This window comes from Camellia sinensis, chromosome 3 (genome assembly GCF_055761805.1).
Source record: "Camellia sinensis isolate YWXY chromosome 3, ASM5576180v1, whole genome shotgun sequence".
NCBI lineage: Eukaryota > Viridiplantae > Streptophyta > Magnoliopsida > Ericales > Theaceae > Camellia > Camellia sinensis.
In genome coordinates, this window is record NC_138963.1 from 148,611,767 (window position 1) to 148,620,163 (window position 8,397).

Consider the following 8,397-nt stretch of genomic DNA (forward strand, 5'->3'; position numbering starts at 1 on the left):
TTTGGGTCGTGACAGTACACAACAATATGAGAATCAAATTTGGGATGAATTTTTATATAAAAATCTTTTTTATATGGAAAACATTTCAAAATGAATATAAAAATGACTTAAAATATGAGATTTTTCAAACATTTTAAAAGGATGTGAGATTTTTAAAATATTTCAAAAGGAGTATAAAAACTACCTGGTAAGTTTTGGCAAAATGTATAATTTCAAACTGTAATACTCCAATGTAACACTCAAACGTAACATTCCAATATAACACTCAAAAAAAAAAATCATAGTGCAATACCCTAATGTAACATATAAAAAGCTTCTTACTGTACTTCTCTCAAACGTAACATTCAAATATAACACTTTAAAAAAAGGAAAAATTAGTCTAAGGTCTCTCTCCCACTTTTAATAATGGAAGAGATCCACAATGTTATTTTATGATGTCTAAGGTCCTTCAACCCCAAACTCATATATCACAGAGAAATTTAAAAAGAAACGAAAGGACTTCAAAAACTGAGTTTGGTCTCTCTCTCTCTCTCTCTCTCTCTCCCCCCTACATCAAACCAGTGCTTCGTCTATCTCCCACCGTTGCCGAGGATCACCATTGTTTGCACACCGCCCATCGCAGTAACTTCGAACACACCGACACCGCGACCCAAGTTGCTGTTGGCTCACACCGACACCATACCAGCTCGCCAATCAGCACTGTCTTCGTCGACCTACTCGCCAACATCGTGACAACTCAGCAGCGCATCCTTCCAACCTCATCAATTCGCTCATGACCGTCAGTACATTGCGTCGTTGACCTACTCCAACTGCTGCTGTGCTGCGGTTTAGCTCACATGCGCCTCTTAGTTTGCATTGCTTCGCCAATTTCAGCTCGGTCGCGGTCATCCGCGTCGACCTCAAACCATACCAGTGCTCACCGGTGCTAGATCAATGTACAATCACCAAGTTTGTACAACACAGCTTTGGGTATCTCGTACAGAATACGTATTCTCATGGTTCTTTATTATTATTCCATGGCTTTTATTTTTGGTTTGAATAATTATTTCTTGAAAGAATTTATTGTTAAAGAGTTGGGATTCGATTCTGGGTTTTAAATCCAAGGTTTTTTTTTTTAAAATGACGAAATATGTGCTTGTTGAAATCAGTTACGAATCTAGGTTTGTTTTAAATTTAGGTTTGTTTCGAATCTGTTTTTTTTTTTTTTATAAAAGGAAATCTTTTTTTGAATATTTAAATTAAAGAAATCTGGGTTTGTTGAAGAAATCTGGGTTTTGAATTTGTTGTTCATCATTGTTGTTTGTTACAGGAACTTTCAACCGAAATTTCCTAGATCATCATTGATGTTCATCATCATTGTTGTTTGTTCACCGGTGCTAGATCAATGTACAAATTTCCTGGATCAATGTACAATCACCAAGGTTTGTTCATAAAAATGTAACTTTGCTGTAAATAGAGAGAATTTCTCTGATCTGTCTAGTTTGGAGAGAATTTCTCTAGTTTTGGACCAGAGAAATTTGTGGTTTTGTTAGTAAATATTGTATTGTTAGCTTACATATTACACAAAGCCAGAGAAATTCTTTGTGAATAGAGCAAGAGAAATTTGTGAAGTCAGAGAAATTTCTCTGGGTTGACTACAGTAGAGGCGTTGGTGAAGTTGGCATTGATAGAGAGAGATTTGTTGATGGCGTTTAAGGTGCCATGTTTGAAGACAGTTGATGTTAGAAATTTTGATAAAGTTTGAATTCATTTTGAGTTTTTAGATTATGAATTTGGTTACTTGAAATTGTGGATTGAAATTGAATGTGTGATTTGATCACAGTGGGAGAGTGATTTGGCTAGAGAAAATCAACAAATTTCTCTGGCCATCACACAGAGAAAATTAACACATAAAAGTAATAGATACAATTTTCTCTGGTTTGGTTAAATATAGAGAAAATTATGAGTAAATCGGAGAATATTAGTCAAATATACAGAGAAAATTGTGAACAAATCACAGAGTTATTTGTGAGCAAATAAACAAAATTCAACCTTAGAGAAATTTCAAAACATAAAAAATAAAAAAAATTGAACAAAATCTTAATATTTGACTAGTTTGAAATTTCAAATTTCTAGAGAAATTTCAAATTTCTCTGGTTTGAAATTTCAAATTTCTTTGGTTTGAAATTTCTTTGGATGGAAATTTCTCTAGTTTGAAATTTCTCTAGATCAATTTGAGGGACCTTAGATATTATGAAAATATTAAATGTCCTTTATACTATAAAATCTTAATATTAGGGATCCTAAAAAAAAATCCCCTTAAAAAAACTCCTTAGCGTAATATTTTAATATAACACACAAAAAAACTCCTTAGCGTAACACTCTAATGTAACACACAAAAACGCTTTAGTATAACACTCTAATGTAACACAAAAAAAAATTCTTAGTGTATTTTTCTTAAATGTAACACTCTAATATAATATTTTAAAAAAACTCATTAGTGTAACACTCTAATGTAACACACAGAAACTCCTTAGTGTAACATTCTAATGTAACACACAAAAACTTCTTAGCCCTCGTTTGGCATAAGTTAAACAGGGACTTTTTGGCTAAAATAGTTACGAAAAGAAAAAATAAGTTTTCTAGCCAAATAAAACAAATTGTCACATTCAAACCATAATCATTTCATTTTTTCTCTCACAAAAATCAAAAAAGTCAAAAAGCCTATCACAAACGAAACTTTTTAGCCCCAATCTAAAATAACCAAAAAGTCAACCCATATTCCAAAAGTAACAACACTTCAATGTAACATTCCAAAAAAAATCATTAGTGTAATACTTTAATGTAACATACAAAAAAAACTTTTTGATATATTTTTTTTCAAATGTAACGCTCTAATGTAACACAAAAACAAAAACAAAAACAATTTCTTAGTGTACTTTTTCTAAACGTAACACTCCAATGTAACATTGAAAAATAAAAAAGAATGTGAGATTTTTCAAACCATTCCAAAAGGAGAACAAATATTCCTTAATAAGTTTTGGATAAATGTATAATTTCAAACTGTGAGGGTTATGTTTGGAAAAAGTAAACTAAGATTTTTTTTTTTTTGTGTTTTTGTGTGTTATATTGGAGTATGTCTTAGAGTATTACGTTTGAGATTATACTTATTGGAGTGTTACGTTTGAGAAAAATACACTAAAGAATTTTTATTTTTATTTTTTTTGAGTTACATTGGAGCGTTACGTTTGGGAAAAGTACACCAAAGAGTTTTTTTTAAATGTTACGTTGTTACGTTTGGGAAAAGTATGCCAATAAATTTTTTAGTGTGTTAAGTGTTACATTAGAGTGTTAGGCTTTTGTTTGTAATGTGAGATTTGTTTTAGTGGAAAAATCCAAAACTTCTATAATACAAATTTGCCTAAATGTGTAATTTACATTTTAAGAAACGCACTTTTATTCCTAAAAAATTAAATCCAAACATGTAAGTGACTACCCTTTAATGTAATTTCTACTTTAATAGGACCTTTAACTTCATAAAATAAAAATAAAAAAACTCTAAACAATTCATAAAATCAATTTTTTAAACTTATAAGTCCTCAAAAATAAATTCCAAAAACTTTGGGTGTGTTTGGTTTATGTTTTGAGATAAATTTTCAAAAAAAAAAATTGGGAGAGAGAATTTAGAAATTTTTTAATTTGTTTGGTTATATATTTTGAAAATAGTTTTGGAATTTAGAAATTTGGGATGATTTAATATTTTGTTATAGTTGAGTAGATATGTATAAAAGAAAAAAATTATTAAGAATGAGAGAGGAAAGAAAAAAAATGATTAATTAATATGTACTAAAAAAAATAATTTTAAATTTTTTTTGAAAAAAATTTACAACTAAACACGTTTTTAAAAATTTCTTCCAAAAATATATTTCAAAACACCAAACGCACCCTTCATTTTTCTTTTTAATTATAAATTGCAGCACAAAGTTTTCTAATCAATATTAACGAGTGTGCGACATATTGTGTCCTAATCAATATTACGCGCTTCTTGCTGCGCGCTCGGCGAAGCTTCCAAAGTCCAAACTCTCTCTCTCTCTCTTTCTCTCTCTCTCTCTCTCTCTCTCTCTCTATATATATATATCTCTTGGAACGTAGACGCTGTCAAACAAGTGACAAAAAATTTGGTGGACTTGGGTCTAGTCGTTGGAATTTGTGTGTCTGTATGAGCATTTTCTGATCAAAACTTTTTGAGGCCTTTCTGGGTTTCTGAATCTGATCACCCATACAATTAATCAGTCAAGATGGATGAGAGAAAGAAAGGAACGCCATCAATGGGGGTGATTTTCTGTGCTCTGTTCTTGACTGCAACGTTTCAAGTTTGTTTCTCGGCTGCCAAACAGCTTCAAAGTAACATGACGAGGGAGACCCAATCGCCCAATAGTTTTGGATCCTCCTTGCTTTTTCCTGTTCAAGGAGATGTCTATCCAAATGGGTATGTGTTGCTCAATCATTTTGAGTTCCATTCAATACGCTTAGTTGAATTTGTGTGTATTTATTACATAAACATTGTATAATCTTTATGTAGATTTTATGTTTGGTAATTAATTAAATTGTTGGGATTTCTGGGATTGTGTAGTTTGTCTGGAATAGCTTCTTTTTTTTCCTCATCATTTTGTCTATATATTTGTTTTCTCAATTTCTTAGAAAATTTTATGACCCATTTGTTCCATGTACAAATTATTTTGCTGCTTAAAAAAAATATTTGCATTCAAGCTTTTGGATTTGGTACGATTTTGGCATAATTACTTGAAGGTTGTTACAAGATTCCCAGAGTTAGAAAAGGGTTGCCACTAGTCTTGTCTAGTAGATAGATTGCTCGAAAAATCTATCTACTAGACAAGATAGGAATGGAGATTCATATTTCAGTTAGATTTTCCCAAGTTTATGGACATGAAGAAGCTTTTAGAATTGAGTAAACATTGCTTTAGTCATGTAAGACTATAATTAATTGATCCATATGTTTTTCTTTTTTTTACACCATTGTTATACTAAACTAGAATAGCTGATTGTTTTTCTTTATGCTAACATGAATGATTATCTATGTACCCGCCAATTCATTATCAAGTTGTATTGATTAGTGGATAATTCATTATTTAATTAATCTTGATATGATTCCTTTGAAATATCCAGTTGATATTTCCCAGAATTGTATCTCCCCGCAATTGATTTTCTATGTACATTTTTGATTGATTGATTGATTGAAATTCATGAAATTTTCATTATAATGCCTTTTTCTATCATCAATCCAAATATGCAGGTTCTTTTATGCCACCATATATATAGGGAACCCACCCAAGCCCTACTATCTTGATATTGACACCGGCAGTGATCTTACTTGGGTCCAATGTGCAGCTGCACCAAATGCCAAATTGCTTAAGGTAACAATTTTTGTTTTTTTATTACTATAAATACCCAAATAACTGTTCTTCATCCTTTGCTCATCGTTTCTCTCTCTGTTTCTCTCCGTGCGCACACACATACTTCTAAATGCAGTCCCCTAACAAGCCATACAAGCCAAACAATAACGCATTGCTCTGCAAGGACCCATTATGTCCCTTTGTTGACCAACCAACATGCAAGGCACCAAATGATCAATGTGACTACGAGGTTGAGTATGCTGACTCTGGTTCATCTCTTGGTGTGCTGGTTCGGGACTCCTTTGCCCTAAAACTCACAAATGGTTCTGCTTATAAACCCTCTATGGCCTTTGGGTATGTAATATGTGTTTTTTGTTTGTTCCCCTGACCTGAATAAACCTTTATTTGAAATTTGTTGTCAACAAATATTTAATGGGTGAAACATGTCTGCTAAAAGCTTTTATACTCAGTGCTTTTCGGTTCAGTTTAATTAGCACTTTGGGACTTATGTTTATTAAAATGAGTTGTCAAAATTTTGTATTGCTTAAAGCCTCATAACAAAATATTCATTACTTCGACTTAATTTATTTGTCATGTATCTGATCCACTCATTTCTTATCTGCAGATGTGGATACGATCAAGAGTTTTCAGGTCCATTTCCTCCTCCTTATGTAGACGGAGTGCTCGGCCTTGCCAAAGGCAAATCGAACGTCGTGTCACAGCTACGCAGTTTTGGCCTAGTAAGGAATGTGATTGGCCATTGTTTCAGTGGGCAAGGGAAAGGATATCTCTCCTTTGGAGATGATCTCTTGCCTTCTGGACTTGTCTGGGCACCAATGTTGCCCAATTCCTTGTGAGTTAGCACTCCCATAAAACTACTCTTGGCACATATTTCTTTAGATTGCCCTACTAATGATTTATTTCAGGAACCACTATGTGTTAGGACCAGTGGACCTCCTCTTCGGTCAGAAGGCTTCCGGTGCCAAGGGTCTTTCTGTAATTTTTGACAGCGGGAGTACCTACACTTACCTCAATCCCCAAGCTTACCAAGCCACACTTTCCTTGGTGAGTTGGTATTTGGTAACTGGGCTGTTTGCTGCAGCTTATAAAGGCTGCTACTAGGTTTTTTTTGTTTGGGAGTCTGTGCTAGAACGTTTAGTGCAGTTTCTGCTTATAGCTTAGAAGGTAGAAATAGTTTAAATAAGTTGGGAAAAAAAAAATGATTATTTGAAAGTTGTGTAAGAGGTGCTTTTAACTTCTACTTACTGAATATCAATTTCAACTTGAGAAAAACTGCACCAAACAGTCCCGACAAATACAGCTTTCCTTCTTTGTGAGAAACTAATCAGTGATAGTGTCTTCAGATAAAGACAGCATTATTGGGGAAGCAGTTGAGTGCAGTAAAGGATGGAAACCTCCCGGTCTGTTGGAAAGGTGCAAAACCGTTTCAATCCATTGATGCTGTCAAGAACTACTTCAGTCCCTTGGTATTGAGCTTTAAAAATGCCAAGAATGTCGGTTTTGTAATCCCACCTGAAGCTTATCTCCTTGTCACTGTGAGCACCTCTTGAGACCGTTTTACTCATTATTTTGGAACAAAATAGAACAAATTGTACTTTAAGGCTGTGCTTAGATCAAGGATTTGAGGAAGGTTTTGGAGAGGGAATGGAAATATGAAGGGAAACGTGAATGAAATACAAGCTATATTTTTGCCACATTCCTTTCTCTCTCCAAATCTCTCTTTAAATCCTAGATCCAAAACACAGCCTAAAGATGATACTAAACAAGCTGTTCCTGTGCAGTCTAAAGGCAACGTGTGCTTGGGTATATTGAATGGAGCGGATGCAAAATTGGGAAATTCAAATATAATTGGAGGTACGAAAAATACAAAAAGAACAAATTTCCGATACATGAAAGTTTATTTACTCAGTACAACCCTCAATTTATATATTTTTTTGGCATTTCACAGATATTTCGTTTCAAGACAAATTGGTGGTTTATGACAACGAGAGACAGATGATTGGATGGACTCCTTCTAACTGCAATAAGCTTCCCAAGCCTTGAACTGTTTTTTTTTTTGGGGGGGGGGGGGGGGTAGTTATCCTTCTTTTCAATATGAGTTTAGAGCGTTCATTTAGTTGAAATTATTTTTTCTTGGTTGCCATTATAATAAAGGTTGTTTCTCGGCTTTGGGCAGCCGTGTTGAGTATATTAACAGATCATTGGCCTCCATTTAGATGCTTCCAGAGAAGAGGCTGAAAAAATAAAAGGCTATCAAGGCAATACAGATGCTTGTTACAAGAAAACGCTCATATATGATGATCGCCTTGATGACTTTTTCCTGTAATCAACTTAGTGAATATGAGAAATAAGATTGATCATCAGGGTTCTATATAAGAGTTACATTTGAAGTTAACTGACTGAGATCGATGAATTTGCATACTTTTTTTGTAGGACTAGATAACATTAGGACTCTTTGTTCTCTGTTGTCATTCATTTTTAGCTGGGAATCATTTCCAGCTGCTTCTCTCTCTCTCTCTGTGTTGATTTCTGTTTTGTGCAAGCTGGGAGAGGCAAATAGAGAAGGGAGTGTTCTGGTGAAAAAAAAAGAAATTTGAAGCAAGTGTGGGGGGACATTAGTGTCATTTCCGTTGTTGACAACATATATTGTACTGTAGTCCTTTGCATAGAGCAGTTTGCATGACTTTGCGAGTTTATAAATGATTGAATCTCCTCTGCCATCCCCTAGTCGTGTGATTTGGAATAGTCTCATCTATAACAAATTAGAACTTGATCGTTTGCTTTATCAAGTGATGTTCAATCTCTTCAATTGAGCTTTTTTATTGAAGTTCTTCTACTTGTACAGAAATTAATCACAGAATCAGACATAATTCTCTTACACGGTTGTCTACATTGAAGTTGTCCTAAGATGCGTAATGCATATAACAAACTTTGGTTTGGTGCTAAAGTAACAGTGAGGACTTGTTTGATTGGTAGAATTAAT

General features: G+C 33.7%; 1 protein-coding gene across 1 annotated transcript; it reads left to right on the forward strand.

The window, feature by feature from the left end:
- The first annotated feature begins 3,969 nt into the window (after positions 1 to 3,969).
- Positions 3,970 to 7,809, forward strand: LOC114290277 (aspartic proteinase Asp1). Its single transcript, XM_028234151.2, has 8 exons — positions 3,970 to 4,468; positions 5,294 to 5,414; positions 5,530 to 5,747; positions 6,019 to 6,246; positions 6,320 to 6,458; positions 6,758 to 6,949; positions 7,196 to 7,268; positions 7,363 to 7,809. The coding sequence occupies exons 1-8, from the start codon at positions 4,278 to 4,280 to the stop codon at positions 7,455 to 7,457; spliced, it is 1,257 nt and encodes a 418-aa protein (XP_028089952.1). The 5' UTR covers positions 3,970 to 4,277; the 3' UTR covers positions 7,458 to 7,809.
- Positions 7,810 to 8,397: the final 588 nt, after the last annotated feature.